Source organism: Muntiacus reevesi, chromosome 2 (genome assembly GCF_963930625.1).
Source record: "Muntiacus reevesi chromosome 2, mMunRee1.1, whole genome shotgun sequence".
In the NCBI taxonomy this organism is placed as follows: Eukaryota; Metazoa; Chordata; class Mammalia; order Artiodactyla; family Cervidae; genus Muntiacus; species Muntiacus reevesi.
Genome location: NC_089250.1, coordinates 271,489,881 through 271,514,489, shown reverse-complemented (window position 1 = coordinate 271,514,489; position 24,609 = coordinate 271,489,881). Strand labels below are relative to the sequence as shown.

Genomic DNA, 24,609 nt, shown 5'->3' with positions numbered 1-24,609 from the left:
AAGGCTATGGTTTTTCCAGTGGTCATGTATGGATATAAGAGTTGGACTATAAAGAAAGTTGAGACACAGCACCACGCAGCCGGCTTAGTCCTCCCCGCCCCCGGCCTCGTGCTCTGTGGCCCCAAAGCCCCTCTTGCTGTCTCCTTTCCCCAGTGCGGCAGGTGGGCGGGAGGCTCTTGCTCTCCGGGGTTCGCACCCGGTCAGCGTGAGGCAAGCTGATGGCTGTAGGGGCCAAAGAGAAGATGGTGGGCCTTCAGGAGTTTCCTGAACATCCTGGAATGACCCAGGACCAACCCGACAAACATCGAGAGCAGCACCGGTTCGCTGCATCACTCTGATTGTTGACAGACACCGTCTTAAGGCCCATCAGACTGTATCGGCTGCATGCAGTATCTTGGTGGTAAACAACAGAAGTCATGAGCAACCAATTTAAGCAGAAATTTGATTTATTTGTAGAAAACTTCACAGTGCATAGAATCAAGGATGCAAGGTGAATGACAACACAGACCTTGGTAAGTATTTGGAGGCTCTGCTCTATGGATAAGAGGACCAGGTGACCTTTCCTGTATGCCTGCTGTCTGGAGGATATGTGATCATGAAAAACCCATCTTATGTCACCTATTCCTTCCTTATGACACTTATTAAAATTTTTTTAAATTTAAAAACTAAAAAATAAGAAAGCTGAGCGCGGAAGAATTGATGCTTTTGAACTGTGGTGTTGGAGAAGAATCTTGAGAGTCCCTTGGACTGCAAGGAGATCCAGCCAGTCCACCCTAAAGGAAATCAGTCCTGAATGTTCATTGCAAGGAGTCATGTTGAAGCTGAAACTCCAATACTTTGGCCACCTGATGCGAAGAGCTGACTCACTGGAAAAGACCCTGATGCTGGGAAAGATTGAGGGCAGGAGGGGAAAGGGACGACAGAGGATGAGATGGTTGGATGGCATCACCGACTTGACGGACATGGGTTTGGGTGGACTCTAGGAGTTGGTGATGGACAGGGAGGCCTGGCGTGCTACAGTTCATGGGGTCACAACGAGTCAGACACAACTGAGCGACTGAACTGAACTGAACTGAAGATTTGGGACAGCCCAGTGTAGAGCAAATCTGTTAGCGCCACTTCATGTCTCTGTGTCACATTTTGGTATTTCTTGCAGTATTTCAAATTTCTTATTATTATATTTTCATGGTGATCTGTGATAGTGCTCTTTGATGTTATTACTAAAAAGATTACAACTCTCTGAAGGCTCAGATGATGGTTAGCACATTTTAGCAAAATATTTTTGAATTAAGCTTTGTACATTAAAAAAATATTTATTTTCATTTATTTTTGACACTGCTGGGTCTTTCTTGCTGCAAGGACTGCCGCAACAGCCATTGAGGTGTTGAGGTGACCAAGGGCTACTCTCTCATCATGGTGTTTGGGCTTCTCTCATTGTAATGGCTTCTCTTGTTGCAGAACATGGGCTCTTGGTGTGTGGACTTAAGTAGTTGTGACACATGGGCTTAGTAATTGCAGCTGCCAGGCTCTAGAGCACAGATATAGTAGTTACGGTGCTCAGGACTAGTTGCTCTGTGACGTGTGGGGTCTTCTTGGACTAGGGATAGAACCCACATTTCCTGCATTGGCAGGAAGATTCTTTACCACCATGCCACCAGGGACGCCCTGTACATTTTTTTTTAAGAGACATATTGTTATTGCACAGTCACTGGACCGTGTAATGTAAAAATATAGTGTAAACATAACTTTTATGCATCAGAAAATAAAAAATATATATATATTGTTTGCTTCACTTTATTGAGGTATTTGCTTTATTGTGAACCTGAACTATTCCCAAGGTATGCCTGTCTGCTAAAATGTCTGTGTGAATTTGAATTCCTCAGTCAGAGGGCACATACATTACCAGTGTTGATAGATACAGTATGGCCAAATGATTCTCCAGGAGGTTGTGCCAATTTGCATCACCATCCCCTATAATGTGATTCATCTCTGCTTCTCTCCCACCTCACCAGCAGTGTGCATTAGCACTGATTTGGATCTTTCTATCTTACCAATGAAAAATGTACCCATTATAGTTTTAACTAGAATTTCTCATTATAGACATGAAAGTGAAGTATTTCTAAGTAGGTTTCATAATGATTACTACTTTCCATTCGAATCTGTTCAGCCAACCCTGAATATTCATTGGAAGGACTGGTGCTGAAGCTGAAGTTCCAATACTTTGGCCACCTGATATGAAGAGCCTATTCATTGGAAAAGACCCTGATGCTGGGAAAGATTGAGGGGGGGAGGAGAAGGGGATGACAGAGGATGAGATAGTTGTTTGGCTTCACTGACTCAATGGACATGAGCATGAGTAAATTTTGGGAGATAGTGAAGAACAGAAAAGCCTGGCGTGCTGCAGTTCATGGGATCACAAAGAATCAGACATGACTGAGCAACAACAATCTCTGCCATTCTGCCATTCAATGTCTCATCATTATTAGTGTATGTTTCTTTTCTTAAAAATTTGGATAAATTCTTTTATATAGAAACTACAATCATTAGTCTATAGTAGGATTATGAATATATTCTCCTGGCTTGTCCTTGTCTTCTGATTTCATTTACCTTGGATTTGCTATCCAAGGTAAATGTTTTTTTTTTTTTGTTTGTTTGTTTTATATAGTTGAGCTGTATAAATATAGTTCATATAAATATAAAAAAATAAATTTAAATGTATAAATAAATTTGTTTACTTATATAAATAAAGTTGAACTTATGTCTTTAAAGCTTTAAAGCTTTTAACTATTTGCTTATCACTCTGGCATTTCCAACTCTGAGAATATATATGATGTTGTGAAATGTGAAATAAAATGGAATCACTTATGTCAAGGGTATTTTTTCCCTTAATGGAGCTAGGAGGCCATTAAGGGGGTGGACCTTACACACATCCCCACCAGGTGGAAACTTGAACTTACCAACTAGGCCAAACCACAGATATTTCAAGAACTCTGCAAGAACACCTGCGACTTGTCACAGCAACGAACTTTTTCCACCCTCTGGTTATAGCCTTAGCATTCAAGCATGTTCAGCCAACACTAGATCCTGCCTCCAACTCTAGTGAAAATTCCTTGTAATTCAAATCTCCCTTCTTTGCTTTTAAAACCCCCTGCCTTTTACTCCCATGTGGGACACGGTTTGGTTGCTGCCTGAATTTGTGTGCCCCAAATTGCAAGTCTTTGATCCCAAATAAGTGCTTTCTGCTTGCTCATTGCTTCCTAGGTTTATTTAGATTGATGATATATGTATTATAATGTATATGCATATGCACACAGACACAATTATATTTATTTTTATATTTAATTGGATTTATATTTACATGTAATCTTGCCAAGGTTTTCTCTGTTCACCTCTTCCCTCCACACTTCCATACCCACCCCTTTCCTTTTGCCTTTTAGGATTATTGCCTATGCCTTGAAAATCCAAGGCCACTTCTCGACACAGTTGTTTCTTCAACTTCATTCTCTCTTCTTGCTCAGATGACTATTATATCTATAGAGCAAAGTGTTTTATAGCCCCTGGGTTTGACTCTGCTTAAAGGGATCCTCTTGGGGCCTTTATACTCACCTGTGGATCATCTGAATCTAGGTGAGCAAGCTCTTCCTCAGATGATCACCTAAGCCCCCAAATCCCAAGGGAGGCTGGCCTTGTCTGTCTTCCCCAGTGTGAATTCTCTGTAGTCCTAGCCCATAACCTCCTCTTACAATTCTCCACAGAATTGGAGGGTCCTGAAGGAGCTGTAGTCAAAGCTATGGTTTTTCCAGTAGTCATGTACAGATGTGAGCTTTGGACCATAAAGAAGGCTGAGCACCGAAGAATTGAGACTTTAGAACTGTGGTGTTGGAGAAGACTCTTGAGAGTTCCTTGGACAGCAAGAAGATCAAACCAGTCCACCCTAAAGGAAATCAACCCTAAATATTCATTGGAAGGACTGATGCTGAAGCTGAAGCTCCAATACTTTGGCCACCTGATGTGAAGAGCTGACTCATTGGAAAATACCTGGGAACAACTGAAGGCAGGAGGAGAAGGGGACGACAGAGGATGAGATGGTTGGATGGCATCACCAACTCAATAAACATGAGTTTGCAAAAATCTCAGGAAATATTGAAGGACAGGGAAGCCTGGCGTGCCACTGTCCATGGGGTCGCAAAGAGTTGGACATGACTGAGCCACTGAACAGCAAGAGTTGCATGGTTGGGTTTGTGGACTGAAACACTCTCTTCTGGCCATGGTGAGAGGCAGAACACAGAAGCTCAGAGGGACAGAGTCTCTGTCTCCTAGGCACTTCTCTCACCACAGCTCACGTCTGTGCATCAGGTCATACTTGCTGACTTTTCTCAGCCAGAAATAACCTCTGTCCAGTTTCATGTCTGGTCTCCTGAACTGGACCCATGGGAGAGGATGGGTGGATGTACAGATCAGTCCTTGGCTAGTGTCCTGGTCCCTCCCCTGCTCTGACCTAATGGGATTTACCCCTACAGGCTACATTTTCCAGATATCTTTATTAGCTAGCCTCCCACTAGGTTCAGTTAATCAAATGCTGGAGATTAAAATCAAGGAAGAAGTGCTCATGATTCAGCAGCATGGATATTAAAATTGGAATGATACAGAGAAGATTAGCATGGCCCCATGCAAGAATGACACACAAATTCATGAAACGTTCCATATATTTTGGATTAACTGTCCCAAGAAAGTAGAAGAGGGCCATTTCTGTACCAAGAGGTGACTTGAGTTTACATGTTGAATGCTGTAATCAAGAACAAATAACTAGGCTCTACAAGTTAAACCATCCTGTTTTCTCTCTAAAAAATACATCAAGGAAGAAAATGGAAAATCCAGGGTATTTATTTCTTCCCCTCTCTTTGCATTGTGCAACCTCTCTGGCAGTGACTGCACCCCACCTCTGAGCTTCTACCAAGAGAGAAGGCATGCCATGGTTTTGGAGTATCTATTCACAGGAGACAAACTCCAGCTGCTCATCCTGGGGTCTGTTTATCTCCTGCCTCCTTACCAGTCTTGGGGCTCATCCCAAAACTTTCATTCTTATTTCTCTTCCCAAGCATCCACATTCTCCCTTAGTCTGAAATGTGTTTCCTTGTGCAATCATCAATTTGTAGATCTGAGTTATTTCAATGTTATTTTTGTGTTATTCCTGCTCCTTGCAGTTCCTTTTTAACTCCTATCCTTCCCATGACCCTGAAATGCTTCATATTATCATAAATGAGGAGGGTCATTTCAGATTCTTTGCTTCAGATCCTCACTCTGACCCACTCTCCATTTCCTGAAATCTGCCTCATTGTGACTTTATGGCCACTATTGTCCACTTTTCTAGGTTACACTTCTGATGATGGAAAAATCACCTGAAAATTCTGCCCAACTGGACTTGCTGGCATTTTCCCAAGTAACTGTATTTTCCTCACTGTTGCTATTGTTCAGTTGCTAATTCATGTACAACTTTGCAACCCTGTGGACTGCAGCACGCCAGGCTTCCCTGTCCTTCACTGTCTCTTAGAGTTTTTGCAAACTCATTGAGTTGATGATGCCATCCAACCATCTCATCCTCTGTTGCCCCCTTCTCCTCCCACCCTCAGCTTTTCCCAGCATCAGGGTCTTTTCCAGTGAGTCGGCTCTTCACATCAGGTGGCCAAAGTATTGGAGCTTCAGCTTCAGCATCAGTCCTTCTAATGAATATTCAGGACTGATTTCCTTTAGGGTTGACTGGTTGGATCTCCTTGCAGTCCAAAGGACTCTCAAGAGTCTTCTCCAACACCACAGTTCAAAAGCATCAATTCTTAGATGTTCTTTATGGTCCAACTGTCACATCCATACATGACTACTGGAAAGACCAGCTTTGACTATACGGACCTTTGTTGGCAAAGTGATGTCTTTGCTTTTTAATACACTGTCTAGGTTTGTCATAGCTTTTCTTCCAAAGAGCAAGTGTCTTTTAATTTCATGGCTGCAGTCTCCATCTACAGTGGTTCTGGAGCCCAAGAAAATAAAGTTTCTCATTGTTTCCATTTTTTCCCCATCTATTTGCCATGAAGTGATGGGAATGGATGCCATGATCTACATTTTTTGAATGTTGAGTTTTAAGCCAGCTTTTTCACTCTCCTCTTTCACCCTCAGCAGGAGGCTCTTTAGTTCCTCTTGGCTTTCTGCCATTAGAGTGGTATCATCTGCATATCTGAGGTTGTTGATATTTTTTCCTGCGATCTTGATTCCAGCTTATGATGCATCCAGTCCCGCATTTCTCTTGATATACTCTACATAGAAGTTAAATAAAGAATCCCCAAGACTGCATCCTCTGTGAGACCCCAAACTCCTCCCCTGGCTGTAGGGAATAACACTTTGAAGATGGCGGCCTCCAATAACTAGTTCAAATGGGTGGGATCAAGTTGTTTGCCTGATGAAACTATTGAATAAACGTGAACAAAGGAAATAGAGAAACCCTGTCGTGCACTATGATAACTGCTGGCAGCGAGTACCTTCAAATGCTAGTGAACATGTGTTTTGATAGACGGTGATCAGAGAGGTCAAGCTGGGACTCTGACACAAACTGGAAGTGGCCTAGAGAGACGGTTTCGCTGATGTTGCCACAGATTTGTCATCCACACGGCGCTTGAGGGAAGCTGAGGTGATATAGTGTGGTTTTCTGCGGGCTTTTGTGGGCTCATTGATGGGATGTCTGTTTGCAGCAAATGGTGACAATCTGTGGGGAGAATAATGGGGAAAGAGATCTGATAGTTGAATAATGGGTGCGTCTCTAGAGTGAGTGATGGGAGTTCTGTGAGGTTGTGATAGGAGGTCAGCTGAGGTCATTTGCAGGATGAATAATGGAGGATCTGTGAGGTGTGTGAAGGGGGTGTTTTTTGTAATTTAAATTGGATGATAAGTTCATTACTTTTCAACCTTGTATATTTCATTTATGTACTTTTGGTAATTGTCATACACGGTGTTTTTGTAATTTTAAAATTCCAAATATATCTTAGTATCAGTTTTTATTTTGTCTTTTCCTAGGGGCTTGCTCATTTGAGGACAGTGAGCATGTATCTTAAGAGGACCTTCAGTTTAGCTCAGTTCAGTTGCTCAGTCATGTCTGACTTTTTGTGATTCCATGGACTGCAGCATGTCAGGCTTCCCTGTCCATCACCAAGTCCTGGAGCTTGCTCAAACTCATGTCCATTGAGTCAGTGATGCCATCCAACCACCTCATCCTCTGTCATCCCCTTCTCCTTCCACCTTAGTGGATGGTATTGGAGGACGTGTGGGGAAGTGATTCATGGCTTGGGAGACTGTAGGGTTTGGGAATTGACTGAGAGTCTGGGAGCTTCAGGGACTGCAGGACTTGAGGGTCATGTTGTAGCAGACTTGGGGGGGCAGTGAGTGGTAACAGGAGTTGGTAGCATGGGGTGCTGAGGATAGCTGAAATTGTGAGCATGCTGAGGCCAGTTGACTGGAGGTGTAGGAGACAGTGATGGGAGTTTGTGACTGCATTGCTTCTGGATGGTGAGTATTGACAGTCTTTGGGGAAACAGTCATTGTTGGCTCTTCTTTGGGTCCCAGTGAATGTAGGAAATGTCAGTGACTGGCAGTTGAACAAATGCTTGATGGGTTTCCATTGGAGTGCCATATTTCGAGCCTTGTGTTGGGGATTATTTGGAGATTTGTGAAATTAGTAGCATCCTTGGAAGGAAAGGTATGACTAAACTAGACAGCATATTAAAAAGCAGAGACATGACTTTGGCAACAGAGGTCCGTCTAGTCAAGGCTGTGGTTTTTCCAGTAGTCACGTATGGATGTGAGAGTTGGACTATAAAGAGGGCTGAGCGCAGAATTTATGCTTTTGAAATGTGTTGTAGAAGACTCTTGAGAGTTCCTTGGACAGCAAGGAGATCCAACCAGTCCATCCTAAAGGAGATCAGTCCTGGGTGTTCATTGGAAGGACCAATGATGAAGCTGAAACTCCAATACTTTGGCCACCTGATGCGAAGAGCTGACTCATTTGAAAAGACCCTGATGCTGGGAAAGATTGAAGGAAGGAGGAGAAGGGGATAACAGGATGAGTTGGCTGGATGGCATCACCGACTTAATGGACATGAGTTTGGGTATGCTCCGGGAGTTGGTGTTGGACAGGGAGGCCTGGTGTCACTGGCAGCTCATGGGGTCGCAAAGAGTCGGACATGACTGAGTGACTGAACTGAACTGAACTGAGATAGATAATGATTTTCAGAGCTTGGGCCATGTCTGTGACTCAGGGGCATTTCAGGATCCTCTGACAGCCTTATCTCCAGACAGGAGGTAATCAGTGATTCAGTGTCCTGATGATACAGATCTGTGGGTTTTCCAGGTCATGGTGCGAGGTTGGGTATGGTGAGTTTAACTTTTCTCTTTGTTGGAAAGGCTGGGCCATGTAGGGTGTCATGGATAGGCAGTGAAATGTCCAGTAGCTCAGAGTAGGCACAACAGACACGGCCACTCCAAAACTTAAACTGTCCGAAGGCAACAGGAAATGGAAATGGTGATCATGTGGGAACCCCATGGGAGAGTGGTGATTGTGTGCAGTTTAGAATGAGGCAGATGTTGGCCTGATTCCCTGTACATCCTTTTACTTCCTTTTTGGGCTTAAGGCAAGTTAGGTAACAGCACTCAGCCTCCATTTCCTCATCCACAGAATGGGTATAATAATGAACATAATATTTAGCTGACAGGATTATGTGGAAATTAACCATGGTACCTGATACCTGACTTTTATTTTATTCACTGTTTACTACATGCCAGGCCGGTGCTAAGGGCTCAACCAGCTTCATCTCCTGTAAGTTTCAAAACTTAAGTCCTTCCTCAGATGCATGTTCACTGTCCTCAAATGAGCAGGTCTCATGAACCAATGATATAAAACCCAACAGTAAAGCTACACTTGGAGTTTAATGGTTACAAAAGTACTGATGCACATACATACAGAAAAACAAAAGGAGAGGGTGAAACTTCATGAACCATACATCCAACTTGCCCCCAACTCTCAGAAACTCATCATTCACCCCACAGACTCCCTGTCACTCAGTCCAAAGACCCCTCATCACTCACCTTACACAGTCCCCATCATTCACCCCCCTCCCCAATGGCCTGGAAAAGATCACTCTCCTCAAAGACCCTGCCCTCTATCACCCACTGTAAATCTCCTCCATTACTCATCCTGAACCCACCCCCAATAACTCATCCCACAGATTCCCCATCAGTCTCCCCAGCACATCTATTCTAACAGACACACACTTCCTCAGCTAGACCATGGTTTCCTTGGTAATACGGAAGGCCTGTGGACAAGGAAAGAAGGCCCCTTGTGGTTTTGGGAGGATCCAGCTTGTCTCAGGGACAGAGAATCCAGATCTTCCCCTCCTGTGTCTGTCCCCTGGTTCTTGAGAACCATCCCTGGGGCCGGGGGACAGTTGGGGAAGTGATCCACTGCTTAGGGGACCGTAGGAGGTAGTGAATGATTGGGAGCAGGAGCTTCAGGAATCAGAGGGCTTTGAGGTTCACATTGTAATACATTCAGGGGGCCAGTGATTGAGGACCTATGAAATCAGTAAAATGGGGGACTAAGGGAAGCATATGGGAGCCACTCAACTAGAAACCTTGGGCAGTGAGTGTTGAGGTCTTTTGTGAATGGATGAGTGGGTCAGTGTTGGCATCTCCTTTGGTCCCTGAGGACATGGTAACAGCCAGTGATGGACTGTTGAGCAGATTGATGATGGTTTCTTGTTGGAATGAGTTACTTGAAACCCCAAATTGGGGATTATTTAGGGTCCAGTGTTTGTCAAGTGCAAAGCAGGTGCTCAGGGCTTCACAAGCCTCATCTAATGTCACTTTCACACCTGTGATTAATACCTTCCTCCACATTTTAGAAAATAAAACTAAAGTCATAGCTTCATATTCTCACAGTTATAAGGTGGCAGAGCTGTGATTAAGTTTCATTAAGTGTAGTCCAAATCTCTTGTGGGTTTTATGTTTTATTGCTGTTCAGTTTTCCTGATCTCTGTCTACCATCAGGGCCTAGCCCCGTCCCCTTCTCCATGGGTCCCCAGAAACTGAAGTAGAGAGACTGGTGGATGAGTGGCCATATGGTCACTGCCTTTCAGGGGCTTCTTGGTGCCTCTGCAGAGCCCCTGGGTCAGGCCACATTGTCGAGGCTACAGGATCCTCCTTCCCAGCCCAGCCCCACTCTCTCCTGCGGCTCTGATGCCCACCATCTTTGGGCTCCTGAAGTTGTCAGAGCAGAAGCCCAGAGGGGGCTTGCCTGCTGATGTGAGTTTGCCCCAGAGGCCCTAGGTCTTCGATGGAGCATGTGAAATAAGCAGGAGCAACTCCCACCCCAGGGACTATTCTCCAGAACTTGAGGGCAGGCACGGGAAGCAGATGATTCTGGACCTCCTGTTCTGGAGAGTCTACTCAGCAATGAAATGAAGTGAACTGCCAACGCAGGGACCAACCTCATGCAAGAATCCCAAGAAGCCAGCCATGAAAGAGTACGTGGTTACGATTCCATTTCTCTGAAGTTCTCATATGGCCAAAACTAAGCTATGGTGATAGGAAGGCTGTCACAGGCGAGGGGTAGTATAAGGAAAATTTGAGCAGTGATGGGAATATTCCACATCTTGGTTGGGGTGGATGTATCCATTTATCGAAACTCATTAAAACATGTTCACTACACATAAATACATAATATAAAAATTATTTATTATATATATAGATCTGTATGTTATATATAAGTGTATATCATCCATATATGATAAAATATGTAAGATACTGTAATGGTGGATGTGACATTATGCTTTTGTCAAAGCCCATAGAACTGGATAACACAAAGAGAGAACTTAAGTGAAAACTATGGACTTCAGTTAAAGGTAATGTGTCAGTATTGGTTCATTAACTATAACAAATACTCTACACTAATGCAAGATGGAAGAATGTGAGGAGGCTGAGGTGCATACAGGAGTTCTCTGTAGTATCTGCTCAATTTTTCTGTAAACCTAAAACTGTCCCAAAAAATAAAGTCTATTGCTTATTTAAAAAATAATTTGTTGGGTATACCAGCAATCCCACTCCTGGGCATACACACTGAGGAAACCAGATCTGAAAGAGACACATGCACCCCAATGTTCATCACAGCACTGTTTATAACAGCCAGCACATGGAAGCAACCTAGATGCCCATCAGCAGATGAATGGATAAGGAAGCTGTGGTATATATACACCATGGAATATTACTCAGCCATTAAAAAGAATTCATTTGAATCAATTCTAATGAGATAGATGAAACTGTAGCCCATTATACAGAGTGAAGTAAGCCAGAAAGATAAAGACCAATACAGTATACTAACGCATAGATACAGAATTTAAGAAGATGGTAACGATAACCCTATATGCAAAACATAAAAAGAGACACAGATGTACAGAACAGACTTTTAGACTCTGTGGGAGAAGGCAAGGGTGGGATGTTCTGAGAGCATTGAAACAAGTATACTATCAAGGGTGAAACAGATCACCAGCCCAGGTTGGATACATGAGACAAGTGCTCAGGGCTGGTGCACTGGGAAGACCCAGAGGGATGGGATGGAGAGGGAAGCAAGAGGGGGGATTGGGATGGGGAACACATGTAAATCCATGGCTGATTCATGTTAATGTATGGCAAAAACCACTACAATATTGTAAAGTAATTAGCCTCCAACTAATAAAAATAAATGGAAAAAAGTAAATAAATAAAAAATAAAAAATTATTTGTTGGGTATAACTCCATTATTTACAAAAGTGCCTAAATATATATTCATTATATGTAAATTATATCCCAATAAAAAAATGAAGCAAGACACAGGCAATGACATATAATATGACTGTACTTATAAAAAGTTCAAAAATAAGTTTATGTGAACTGTACTTGCTAGGGATATATTGGTGATAAAACTGTAAAGAAAACATGGAAATGGTTCATGTAAAAGCCAAGATCATGGATACTTTTAGAAGGAGTACACAGTGTTGCATCCCACGGTGCTGTGACCAGCGACACATAGATTTGATCACATCAAAATGAAGGACAACAGAGACAAATTTAATGGAGAAATGGCAGAATGGGAGCAATTATTTCCTTCATTTAAGCTCACAAGAGCTTTTTAATTATTTAGAATGCACCAAAACTTCCAAAAATCAGCAAGAAGAAAAACAAGCCAATATAAAAATAGCAAAGGACATGAAAATTTATTTCAGAACTGTGGAAATATGAATGGAAAACAAATCCACATTGAGATGCTCAAGCACACTGGTAATGGAAAAACACCATACGGAAACCAGATACTGCTCTACACACATCAGACTGGAAAACCCCAAAGGCAGAAACAGCAAGTGTTGCAGAGATGTGAGCAAATAGGAACCTCATGCTCTATGGTGGGAGTGTAGACTGTTGAGCTATTTGGGGAGCTGACCATAGTTGGTATTTTGAACTGGAGATATTTTGTGAACTGACTGCATTTGCTGTTTGGTAAATCAGTGCAGTGCACACTTACCCATTCATCTTGTGAACACTATACACTTTACCATAAAAAATTTTTCAGCTGATATCAAGTGGAAGTAGCCAGGAAAGAAAATGTGCCCTGTAGGATGCCAATCACAGAAACATAGAAAACAGTATTTATAAAACCGTAACTTTGAAATTTAGGGGTGTGTATTTCATTGGTAAACATATTATCCTCTAAGGTTAATAATGGGCTTTCCAGGTGGGGCTCGTGGTAAAGAACCCACCTGCCAATGCAGGAGACACAAGAGAGGCGGATTTGATTCCTGGGAGGATCCCCTGGGGGAGGGCATGGCAACCCACTCTAGTGTTCTTGCCTGAAGAATTCCATGGACACAGGAGCCTAGTGGGTACAGTCCATAGAGTTGCATAGAGTCCATAGAGTTGCATAGAGTCGGACACAGCTGAAGCAACTTATCACAGCACACAAGGTGAGTAATAGGAATGCGATCAGAGCCTCTAGAGAGGCTGATTGGGAAAACTCCATGGTCCTTCCGTGTAAACCCTTTGGGTAGATTTTTTAAATTTTTTTTATTATGTTTTAAATTTCTGGCTGCACTGAATCTTCGTTGCTTTGCTCAGGCTTTGTCTAGTTGCCGTGAGCGGGGGCTACTCTTTGTTGCGCAGCGTGGGCGTCTCGTGGCAGTGCCTTCTCTTGTTGTGGAGCACAAGCTCTAGGTGTGCAGGCTTTAGTCGTTGCAGCACGTGCGCTCAGTCGCTGTGACGCAAGGGCTCAGCTGCTCTGAGGCATGTGTAATCTTCCTGGACCATGTACCCTGCATTGGTAGGTGGATTCTTATCCACTGCGCCACCAGGGAAGTCCCCCTTTGAATAGATAATTCACAGATAAGAGTTACAGTTAATTTAAAAAGATGAGAAAAGTTATGTATAATCACATCAATGCAGAGAAAATATATCATGCTGTTTCTCTACTCTTGAATTAGCAGAAGTGAAAAAAAAAAGTCAGGCATACCACGCACTCTCCTGTGAGTAGGGCACTTTTGGAAAATGTCATGGTTGGCTTTAAATGGAATTGGAGGAGTCATCTCCACAGATTGTATCAATTAGAAATGCATTTCACTCTAAATTAAGAAGAAAAAAAAAGCTGACTTTCAGGAAGCTTAACAAATAGGGCTTTATTTTTCTCCCAAAACAAGAAGTCCGTGGGAGGTGAAGGGGGTGGGAGCTGCAGCTGACTTTGCCTGGCAGAACCCAGAGGGTTTTAGAGTGTAAAGAAGAAGGAAGAAGGAGAGGCTCAGGGGAAGACAAGCCCCCAGACCAGAGACGCTCGGCCCCTCCCTGATCTCTCCTTCCTAGGCAGGCCCAACCCTTCTGACTCAGCTGCTTTCCTGCCCTGAGGTCCAGATCTGATTCGTGTCTAGTCAGACTCTTCTGCATAATCCAGTGATTCCCAAACTCAAGACCCGACCCCGCTTCAGCACCACGGACAGCGCCACACCGGCTTCTGGGGACCACATGCTGTCTTGGCTGGAAAGAGCAATCCCGCTGTGGGTACGTTCTGAAGGGAAGAAGTGGGACGGGCTTGGGGACTGGTAATGAACAGGATAAAGGCCTCCCTGTCTAGGTTCTAACCAGGCTTCGAGAAACCTATGTGGGGAAAACAGGCCCTGAAAGTCCACATCTCGCTTAAGGGAAGTGTGAGTTGGTCTTCAGGGGGTGAAAGTCAGGGTTTCAGGGTACAAGACAGCTGTGACCCCAAGAGAGAAGAGCTCGGCTTTCACTTCCCCACCCCGGTGGCTCAAGGGGGAGAGGGGTATTTCTGCTGAAGAGAGACTGATCAGAAGTCACACACTTCAACCCAAGAAGTGTCCCCAGCTCTCTTGCCACCCCACGGTCGCCCCCACCTCTAAGCTAGGAGAGACTAACCAGATGGTGTCAGGTGAATCCGGATTAGCCTCCGGGGCCCAGAGATGTTGCTGCCAGTGTGGCTGCAGCTGGCAGGGCCGCAGACGTGAGGAGGAGGTTTCTGGGTGGGGCTGCAGTCAGACGCTGTTTCCTGCAGTGGTCCCTGGAGGGTGCTGCAGGTGTGCTCTGTAACCTTCACTGAGGCTGGTGAAGCAGGGCCCATGCTTCCCATCCCGTTCACTTCAACCCTTGGGTTTTCTGCACTGACTTTAGCCCGCTCAGCATCCACCTTCAGATCCCAGAGGTGTCCGGCAGACACTGAAATCCCCTTCCACCCGCAGACCCCCATCGAAATCTGGAAGAAACTCTCTGGGGCCAGTCTAACCTTCTGTGGGGTCCAAGGGCCCACAGTTGCTCTCTAAGCATTAGATTTGCCAAGATGCAGGGAAGTGAGAATGCTTTTGGTTAGAGAACTATCATGTGAAAAATGACTCCCAATATGGGGCTTCCCGGGTGGCCCAGTGGTAAAGAAACCAACTGCCAATGCAGGAGACATGGGATTGATCTCTGGGTAGGGAAGATTCCCCTGGAGTAGGAAATGGCAACCCACTCCAGTATTCTTGCCTGCGAAATCCCATGGACAGTGTATTTAAAAGGGCTGCAAAGGTCTCAGACAGTCAGACCCAACTGAGTGACTGAGCATGCATGCATGACTCCTTAAATATCTGAATGCGACAAGTAGCCAAGGATCCCCAGGAGAGGACCCTAGAGACAGGAACACGGTGCTTCTTATCTGAAAGGTGGGGAGAAGTGTTCACGATCCCAGGGGAAGCTAAGGTGGACTCTCAGGATCTCCTTTTTGAGGTCTGAATCTTCTCTCCAGCTTATACCAGAATATCCCAAAATCTACATCCCTTTAACCTGAAGCCCAACTGTCTTAGAGTCTAAACAGCTCAAAGTCCAGTAGGAAGATACTTGCCTCCTCCATGGGACCCAAGGCTCCCCATTCCTTATTATTCACCCAGGATATACACATACATATATATAACATACATATATACAACTGATTCACTTTGCTGTATGCCTGAAACTTAACACAACATCATAAATGAACTATACTCCAATGAAAATATTAAAAATAAATAAATTTTAAAGAAGAGACCATGACACCAGCCCTGCGTTTTCAGGTGACCTTCCTAGGAGGTAATAGATGTTGCTGTTTAGTTGCTAAGTTGTGTTCGACTCTTTTGCGACCCCATGGACTGTATGTCGGAGAAGGCAATGGCACCCCACTCCAGTACTCTTGCCTGGAAAATCCCCTGGATGGAGGAGCCTGGTAGGCGGCAGTCCGTGGGGTTGCAAAGAGTTGGACACGACTGAGTGACTTCACTTTCACTTTTCACTTTCATGCATTGGAGAAGGAAATGGCAACCCACTCCAGTGTTCTTGCCTGGAGAATCCCAGGGACGTTGGAGGCTGGTGGGCTGCCATCTATGGGGTCACACAGTGTCGGACACGACTGAAGCGACTTAGCAGCAGCAGCAGAACTGTATGTAGCCCACAGGGATAGCTCCTCTATCCATGGGATTTTCCCAGGCAGGAATACTGGAGTGTGTTGCTGTTTCCTTCTCCAGGGGATCTTCCTGGCCCAGAGATCGAACCCACATCTCCTGTGGCTCCTGCACTGCAGGCGAATTCCTTATGACTGAGCCACCTGGGAAGCCACGGGAGGTGAAAAGTCTATGCATAGAGCCATCTGAGGAGTTCAGTTCATGGCCACAAACCTACAGGTGGTTTTTCAGACCTGATTGTAGGCAAACTCGAAAGCTTTCCTTGACTGGCTTCATGGGTATGTCTGTGCACTGCAGCCTCTGAAAGGAGTTGCAGTGAAGGACTCAGACTGCTCTGGCCTGTCGTACTCTTCACATTTTTGCATTCCTAGCTCAGAGGACTTCATTCTTGGTCTGTTTATCTGAAGCCTTGGGCAGAGGTCTTCAGGCACCTCTTCTGAGGCCTCCTAATGTGGGGGGAGGAGGAGGAAAACTTGAAGACACTTTGCCCCACTCTGATTCAGGACTCAGTACTTTTCCACTCCCACCCCCAGGCCCCAACCCAGGATCCATAGATCCACCACAGCTTCTTCTTCTGGGTCCCTGGTGTGTGACGTGACCCCCATGTCTGTGCTGGCCCATCAGACCCCTTGACAAAGATTCTTTGCTTGGCTCAACTCTAGCCAGGCTCTTCAAGTTCTTTTTTTTAAAGAATTAGCCTCCAATTAATAAAAATTTAAAAAAATAAATGTAATCAAAAACATTTTTAAAAAATTGATTTATTTTTGGTTGCGCTGGGTCTTCGTTGCCACATGAAGGCTTTCTCTGTTTGCAGAGAGCGGGGGTTTCTCTTTGTTGTGGTGCACCGGCTTTCACTGTGGCTTCTCTTGTCATGAGCACAGGCGCCAGGCGCGCCGGCTTCAGGAGCTGCAGCACGAGGCCTCAGCAGTTGCGGCTCGCTGGTTCCAGAGTCCAGGCTCGGTAGCTGGGGTGCACAGGCTTTCACTGCCCTGCAGCACGTGTAATCTTCCGGGACCAGGGATCAAACACATGTCCCCTGCACCGACAGGCAGATTCTTACCCACTGCACCACCAGGGAAGTCAGTGTAACCCACATCCCTTACCCTCCATATCTGATGGTCTTCCTCATCCTCCAGAAGCCCCCAGCTGCTGTCTGGTCACCCTGTACTGCCTTCAGCAAGAAGCCTGGTGGGTCGGTTTAACCAGAAGTCCCCTTTCCCCCAATGTTTCCTTTCAGTAATTTTCCATCTGCTGACCCCTCACCCTCCTGTTTGGCAATAAATCTCCAGTCTTCCTCATCATTGTCAGAGCTGAGCCTGGTCTGTTTTCCCCTGCAGCAAACCCCATTGCGGGGGTCCCTGAACCTATGACAACAGTCCGAATGAAGTCTGCTTCATGGTTCCTTAAGTGTCATGAGCAGAAACAGAGACACAAACAGAAGGAACAAATGTGTGGTTGCCAAGGGGTGAAGGGTGGGTGATGGGGTGAATTGGGAGATTGGGATTCGCCTATATATACTACAGTGTATCAGATTCCCTCGTGGCACTAGTGGTAAAGAACACGCCTGCCAACGCAGGAGATGTAAGAGATGCAGGTTTGATCCTTGGGTTAGGAAGATCCCCTGGAGAGAAGGCATGGCCACCCACTCTGGTATTGTTGCCTGGAGAATCCCATGGACAGAGGAGCCTGGTGGGGTCCATGGGGTCGCAGAGAATCGGATGGGATTGAGCACCTAAACAACAACAGTGTATAAAACAAATAACTAAGGAGAATTTATTGTACAGCACAGGGAACCCTACTTTCTGCTCTGTGGTGACCTAAACGGGAAGGAAATTCAAAAAGAGGGGACATATGTGTACGTATGGTTCATCTACTTTGTTGGGCAGCAGAAACAGACACAGAAGTGTAAAACAACTATACTCCCATAAGAAAATAAAATAAAAATGAAAATAAGAAGTGCCAAGAATAATTTTTTCCCTTAACAATTAGAATCACATATTTTTCTTTAACACCTCTGCAACCATTCCAGAACATGGGGGAGGCACTGCTTTTTCCATTTAGACTGTTGCTTATATCATCACAATAGGCGATTAAAGGCTTAATTGTTACTTTCATTTTGACTCAACTGCTCTAAGCAGCTCCCTCAGACGCTATCAGCTCAGGCTGCCTCTCCCCACTTGGCTGAGCTCCTGGACCCAGTCAGGTTCAGCATACCTTCTCGGTGTTGGTCAGGACACCTGGGTCCCTGAGGAGGGGCCCAGTCACAGCGCCTGTAGGACGTGATGCTTGGCCAGAAGCCTGGCCCGAGAAGGGATAAGAAACCACAACAGCCCCCCACCACCATGCAGGAGACGTAAGAGATACAGTTTCGATCCCTGGGTCAGGAAGATCCCCTGAAAGAGGGCATGGCAACCCACTCCGGTATTCTAGCTTTGACACCCTTCTGCAGATCCAGCCAGAGTTAAAGTCACCATCTCTCCCCATGATTGAAGGAGAAAATACCTTCTTATCTCCATTCCAAATGCTCTAAGAACCTGGGCTGTTGGCCCCACCCAAGGAAATGGTACAGGTAGGAAGGAAGCGCTCCTCTGGGGCAGTGATGGAGGGGGCTTCCTACTGCTCAGGGCAGAAAGTGGGGTCTTCAAGCTTAAAGGGGAGAGGGCTAAAGGCGGTCAGTCGGAGAAGGTCATGGCAAGCCACTCTAGTACTCTTGCCTGGAAAATCCCATGGACGGAGGAGCCTGGTGGGCTGCAGTCTGTGGGGTCGCGAAGAGTCAGACATAACTGAGCAACTTCACTTTCACTTTTCACTTTCATGCACTGGAGAAGGAAATGGCAACCCACTCTGGTGTTCTTGCCTGGAGAATCCCAGGGACGGGGGAGCCTGGTGGGCAGCCGTCTACGGGGTCGCACAGAGTCGGACACGCCTGAAGCGACTTAGCAGCAGCAGCAGTAAAGGCAGTCAGTGGGATTCCACATCGCCCGCCCCACCCCAGCCCACATTTGCCTCACCTCTCTGCTCCCTGCTGTCTGGCTGCAGCCCCCTCTCTCCCCTCCCTGGCAAAACTCTCACCTGGGTCACCAGTAACCACCTGTTCTCTTCCCGAACAAGCCATCTTGGTCACCATCACCAGCTCTCCCTACATCCCACAGCTAAGCTTAATCGGGGGCATGCGGGCATGCAGGCATGCGGGTTCCCACTGCCCCGCCCAGGGCCCTCTGCCCCAGCTCCGTGAGTGTGTCTATGTGTCCACCTCCAGGGGCAGCTCTGCTACCTTCTCAGCCCCTGTCTGCCCAGCCTAGACCTGCACATTTATCCTGCTCTTGGCGGTGGCACTTCCATCCTCCGCCCCCCAGTAGCTGGAGTCAGCGCTCAGAGTCACTCTAGACGTCTCTCTCTCCCCTTGGCTCCCCACGCCTCCCCTCAAATCTCACTTCCCCAAAGTGTCTTCAGTGGCATCTCTCTTCCATCACCCAGGCTGCTATCTCCGCAGGCGTAGTTCTCTTCTTCCCAGTCACAGAAGCTTCCTCTTGGCCTCCAGCCTCTCCCTTCCAGCTGTTCCCTACACTGGCTTCAGCAAGATCATGTTATACCTATATGACTCTGTCCCGCTTCTGCTCGAGAACCTTCCGTGGCTCCCGGTTGCCCTTAAATAAAGCTCAGGTTTGTTTGTCTTCCCCCACTGTTTGAGCTAGTCGAGGGTGAGGACTGATTCAAACCTGTCTTTTTTGTCTAGGAAAAAACCATTTTGGCCATGTTGGGTCTTAGCAGCGGCACACAGGCTCTTTCATGTGGTGCACGGCCTTCTCTCTAGTTGGGGCACGCAGGCTCCAGAGCGCACAGGCTTCAGTAGTTGCGGCACATGGGCTTGGCTGCCCCAGGCCTGTGGGATCTTAATTCCCCAAACAGGGATCGAAACCACATCCCCTGTGGCGCAAGGTGGATTCTTAACCACCGGACCACCAGGGAAGTCGCCAAATCTGTCCTGTTTTATGTTAGTTTGTGAATGAATGAATGAATGAATCAAGTAAAGGCATGTGTTGCTTCTCTTGCCTCACCCACACCTTCCCCTGCCCCTGGTGCCCATATAGGATATCTCCAGTTCCATCCCGAACAGGCCGCCTCCACGAGGATTCCCCAGGCCATGACTCTCGGGGAGCTGCATAGGGGAGCCCCCTTATCCACGGCAGAAAACAGGGCAGGAGCCCAGGAGGCAGGACTCCGGGGCTCCCGTCCTTCCTTGCTGCCTCACTCAGGCAAGCCCCTTGCCCCCTCTGATCCTCAGGGGTCACCTTCCAATATGCAGAAATGGCAGAATGATCTCGGCGGGCCAATCACTGCTGACTCTCTAAGCCTGAAGTTTCCTCTTAGGGGCTTGTGGCCTGGTTATCTCACCGCAGCTTCCTGTCTGAGCTTCCTCCACCCTCCCGTTATCTGCAGCTTGGCCTTCTCTTTCAGATGGATCCGGAAGGTGGATCCTGCCCCGGGGGACATCAGGAAGGGATGCGGCTGTTGCTGCTGCTGCTGCCGCTCGTGCTATGGGGAGGTGAGTGGGCTGAGGGGCACGGGGAACACCCCCCCCCCCCCCCACACACACACACACTGGGGTGAGGCACTGGAGCTCCAGGCTGACTTTCTCCCTCTGCCCAGCACCCCTAGCTCAGCGCCTGGAACTGCGGCAGAATGTGACCGTGCAGGAGGGACTGTGCGTCCTCCTACCCTGCACCTTTCCCCATCCCCAAGTTTCCTTTGGAAAGATCTACATGTTTTGGTTCCGGGAAGGGGCAGATACAAAACGCGATCCCCCGGTGGCCACGAACAAGCCGGAACAGAAGCTGCATGAGGGGACCCAGGGGCGATTCTCCCTTCCCGGGGAGCCCCAGGCCAGAAACTGCAGCCTGAGCATCACGGATGTCAACGCAGGGGACAGCGGGACATACTTCTTTCGAGCCGAGACACACTTCAGAAAATTCCCATCTCTAAACAAGATGTTCTTTCTGAACGTGACAGGTATGGTAGGGGGGCTCAGGGAAAGAAAGGGGCACCGGAAACCAGGGCTGGGGTGGGGACGCCACAAGACCCCACCCCAGGGGGCAGGCTAACAACATGCCAAGGGGGCCCCATCCTTCTCTCTGCCCTCACCAGCGCTTACCCACCAGCCCCACGTCCTCAGCCCCGGGACCCTGGAGGCCGGCCGCCCCGGGAACCTGACCTGCTCTGTGCCCTGGGCCTGTGAGCGGGCCACGCCCCCCATCTTCTCCTGGACGTCCGCTGCCCCCAGCTCCCTGGGCCCCAGGACCCCCTTCTCGTTGGTCCTCACCCTCACCCCACGGCCCCAGGACCACGGCAGCAGGCTCACCTGCCAGGTGAAGTTCCCCAGAAGCGGGGCGATGGTGGAGCGGACCATCCTGCTCAATGTCACCTGTGAGTGGGGGTGAGGACGCCCGGGGGCCTGAGGGTGTGGGGCAGGGGGAGCTGGGGTGGGGCCTGACATCTGGGTCTTGCAGCTGAGCACTTGTTTCCATGGCACCAGTGCCCCCCGCCCACTCCCTCGCCACGAATGTTGATCCTGCTTAACCTTCTGTCACAGATGCTCCACAGCACGTGGCCATCGGCATGTTCCAAGGAAACAGGACAGGTAGGAAGAAACCTCTCCCCTCCAGAGTGGGGACGGAGCCCAGCTCTCTGCCAGGACAGAACTTTGTTGGACCTCAGAGGACTTTTTGCTCAGTCTTGGACTGTAGCCCACCAGGCTCCTCTGTCCATGAGATTTCGCAGCCAAGAATGCTTGGAGTAGGTTGCCATCTCCTCCTCCAGGGGATCTTCCCCACCCAGGGATCGAACCATGACTCCTGCAGATTCTTTACCACTAGTGCCACCTGGGAAGCCTCCTCAGAGGACTAACTGGAACACATCTGAGGGCCCAGCTATTGAGGTCAGACACGGGGAGGGGGGGGAGGCAGGGGGGCGGAATCCTGAAAGCTCAGCTCCCAGAAGTTAACCTTCAGCTCACCCACAGCTTTCTTTGGCTAAATTCAAAGGAAGCTGTCACATGCCTTTTGCTTTCTCTCTGATGTTTGTTTTTTTTGGGGGGGTGGGTGGGTGTCAGCAATTGGCCACACAATGCAGCATGCAGGATCTTAGTTCCCTGACCAGGGATTGAACCCGTGACCCCTGCAGTGGAAGTGTGGAGTCCTAACTACTGGACCGCCAAGGAAATCCCTCTCTGATGTTTTACCGCCTGCTCTTTTCTCTTCTTTGGCCCATAACTGCATTTGCTCACTGTATCCTTGTCCACCAGGTCTTCCCTGGTGGCTCAGTGGTAAAGAACCTGCCCACAATACGGGAGACCCGGGTCCGATCCCTGGGTCAGGCAGGAAGAGTCCCTGGAGGAGGGCATGGCAACCCACTCCAGTATTCCTGCCTGGAGGGCTACAGTCCATGGGGTCACAAAGGGTTGAACACGACTGAGCGTCTCAAGCACACACATCCTTGTCCTGCGCCCTCTGCGCCCCATGTGATGGACAGTCTGGGCAGCTCCAGGGGAACTGCTGGGCCTTCTTCTGAATGCCTGTGGTTCAGACTCTGCCAGTCCCCTCCCCAGAGCTAGTGTGGACATCGCAGGAGGAGAGAGGTGCCAGCTTTGCCCAGCCCATCTCTCTGTCTCTCTGCCCTTCTCTTCCCCCGAAGCCCTCAAGATTCTGCAGAACACCTCGTCCCTTCCCGTCCAGGAGGGCCGGGCGCTGCGGCTGCTGTGTGCTGCTGACAGCAACCCCCCTGCACAGCTGAGCTGGTTCTGGGGGTCTCCCACCCTGGAGGTCACCCCCATCTCAAGCACTGGGGTCCTGGAGCTGCCTCGTGTAGGGGCAGCAGAAGAAGAAGTGTTCACCTGCCAGACTCAGAACCCGCTGGGCTCCCAAAATATCTCCCTGAGCCTCTCCGTGGTCTGTGAGTGTGGGGGCCCCTGGGGACAAGATCCCGGGGTTCCAGGGAGGGGAGAGGCGCCCCTGATCCCTCCCATCTCTCCCCACAGCTCCCCCGCAGCTGCTGGGCCCCTCCTGCTTCCAGGAGGACGAGGGTCTGCGCTGCAGCTGCTCCTCCCGAGCTCGGCCGGCCGCCTCCCTGTGCTGGCGGCTCGGTGAGGGGCTGCTGGAGGGGAACTTCAGCAATGCCTCCTTCAAGGTCAACTCCAGCTCTGCCGGGCCCTGGGCCAATGGCTCCCTGAGCCTCCGCGAGAGGCTCAGCTCCGGCCTCAGACTCAGCTGCGAGGCCCTGAACGTCCACAGGGCCCAGAGTGGGTCTATCCTGCTGCTGCCAGGTCAGGGGTCTGCCGAGGGCCGATGCCTGAGAGAAGAGGAGCCTGGACCCTTATATGAGTCTGCTAGGGCAGCCAGAACAAACCACCTCCAACTGGGGGCTTAAGCAGATACATCTCCCAGTGCTGGCGGCTGGAAGCTTGGGATCAAGGTGTCAGCAGGGTTGACTCCATCCCAGGCTGTGAGAATTGTTCCAGGACTCTCCCCATGGCTTCTGGCAGTTTTGCTGGCAACCTTTGGTGTTCCTTGGCTCGTAGGAGCATCACCCCCATCTCTGCTTTCATGTTTGTGGCTGTGAGTGCTCAGTCACTTCAGTTGTGTCTGACTCTGTGTGACCCCATGGACTGCAGCCCTCCAGGCTCCCCTGTCCACGGGATTCTCCAGGCGAGAATACTTGGGGGTGTTGCCATACCCTCCTCCAGGGGAATCTTCCTAACCCAGGGATCGAACCCACAGCACCCCCTGCAGCTGCTGGACCCCCCTCCTGCTCCCAGGAGGATGAGGGTATCCTGCATCGGGGGGCAGGTTCTTTTTCATTAATGCCACCTGGGAAGCCTCCCCACCCTCGCTTTTATGTTTACATAGAACATAAAAGCCTGCATGTGTCTGTGTCCAAATTTCCGCTTTTTAGGACATCAGTCATGTTGGATTAGTTCCTGCTGATCTCATGTTTTTTAATTAATCAATTTATTTCTGGCTGTGCTGGGTCTTCGTTGCTACGGGGGCTTTGTCTAATTGTGGAGAGCGGGGTGCTCTTGAGTTGCGGTGCTCATTGTGGTGGCTTCTCTTGTTGCAGAGCACGGGCTCTAGGGAGCGAGGGCTTCTTCAGTTGTTACAGCTGTCGGGCTCTAGAGGACAGATTCAATAGTTGTGGCGCAGGGGCTTAGCTGCTCTGAGGCATGTGAGGTCTTCCCAGACCAGGGATCGAACCCGTGTCCCCCACGTTGACTGGCAGACTCCTTCCCACTGAGACACCAGGAGGCCCTGCTGGGCCTTCATTTTAATTTAATTACCTCAGTAAAGATCTCCTCTCCAAATAAGGTGACATTCTGAGTGACTAGGGGTGAGGGGACTTCAACATATGAACTTGGGGGAGGGAAACACAAGTCAACTCGAACAGCCCCAGAGGGATGGAGCTTGGAGAAGGGGCACCCCGGGGCCCCAGCTGGCGTGGCTGGTGGTGGAAGATTCTCAGTCCTGAGTCCAGGGGAAGGGGCTGGCCCCAGGGTCTACAGGGCAATGGGAACGTCCAGTGACCG

General features: G+C 48.3%; 1 protein-coding gene and 1 non-coding gene across 2 annotated transcripts; both read left to right on the top strand.

The window, feature by feature from the left end:
- The first annotated feature begins 4,603 nt into the window (after positions 1–4,603).
- Positions 4,604–4,711, top strand: LOC136162119 (U6 spliceosomal RNA). The gene has a single exon (XR_010661964.1). It is a non-coding gene; the product is annotated as a U6 spliceosomal RNA (small nuclear RNA).
- A 14,509-nt stretch (positions 4,712–19,220) lies between these two features.
- On the top strand, positions 19,221–23,852 carry LOC136157597 (sialic acid-binding Ig-like lectin 5). The gene is made up of 8 exons (XM_065919432.1): positions 19,221–19,265; positions 20,493–20,580; positions 20,685–21,044; positions 21,180–21,458; positions 21,625–21,672; positions 22,725–22,982; positions 23,068–23,352; positions 23,845–23,852. Exons 1-8 carry the CDS (start codon positions 19,221–19,223, stop codon positions 23,850–23,852), a joined length of 1,371 nt encoding a protein of 456 aa, XP_065775504.1.
- Positions 23,853–24,609: the final 757 nt, after the last annotated feature.

What these genes read in the sequence shown, in the direction of transcription:
- LOC136157597 (XM_065919432.1), top strand. Translation starts at nt 19,221, where the DNA reads ATGCGGGTTCCCACTGCCCCGCCCAGGGCCCTCTGCCCCAGCTCC. An exon ending in GGGCCCTCTGCCCCAGCTCC is followed by an intron (nt 19,266 to 20,492) that starts GTGAGTGTGTCT and finishes CTTCTCTTTCAG; the next exon opens with ATGGATCCGGAAGGTGGATC. An exon ending in GTTCCAAGGAAACAGGACAG is followed by an intron (nt 21,673 to 22,724) that starts GTAGGAAGAAAC and finishes CTTCCCCCGAAG; the next exon opens with CCCTCAAGATTCTGCAGAAC.